The sequence below is a fragment of the Tupaia chinensis genome, unplaced genomic scaffold, assembly GCF_000334495.1.
Source record: "Tupaia chinensis unplaced genomic scaffold, TupChi_1.0 Scaffold000099_1, whole genome shotgun sequence".
Classification (NCBI taxonomy): domain Eukaryota; kingdom Metazoa; phylum Chordata; class Mammalia; order Scandentia; family Tupaiidae; genus Tupaia; species Tupaia belangeri.
In genome coordinates this window covers 7,171,091-7,171,374 of record NW_006159563.1, presented here as the reverse complement: position 1 = coordinate 7,171,374, position 284 = coordinate 7,171,091, and the positions used below count along the sequence as shown (strand labels likewise).

The 284-nt window shown below is 75.0% G+C and overlaps 1 protein-coding gene across 1 annotated transcript in view; it reads right to left on the bottom strand.

The window, feature by feature from the left end:
* The window catches only part of OTP (orthopedia homeobox), a gene marked incomplete at its 3' end in the record, with an annotated part of 14,490 nt that overhangs the window by 5,780 nt on the left and 8,426 nt on the right, over positions 1–284 (bottom strand). Inside the window, 2 exon segments of the mRNA XM_027769964.1 lie at positions 8–266; positions 268–284. The exon segment at positions 268–284 is cut by the window's right edge and continues 181 nt beyond it. Coding sequence (XP_027625765.1) covers positions 8–266; positions 268–284 — 276 coding nt within the window.

The window sequence follows — 284 nt, the reverse complement described above, 5'->3', positions numbered from 1 at the left end:
CTCGTGCCCCGCCACACGTCGCTGCTGTCCGGGGAGCTGCAGAGCTGGGGCGAGCCGGAGACGTTGCTGGGACCGGGGAGGGAGGCGGGCACCATGCCGGGGAAGGCGGGCTGGTAGAGGTGCGACTGCAGCCCGGCGCCGTTGGAGCCCGCCAGGCTGTTGGACAGGCCCATGGAGTTGGGCGGGGGCCCCGCTGCCAGGCTGCACTGGGACAACGACTGCGCCATGGCCTGCTGCCTGCCCAGCGCCGGCGGCAGCCGCCGGCGGTGCAACGCCCGGCACAC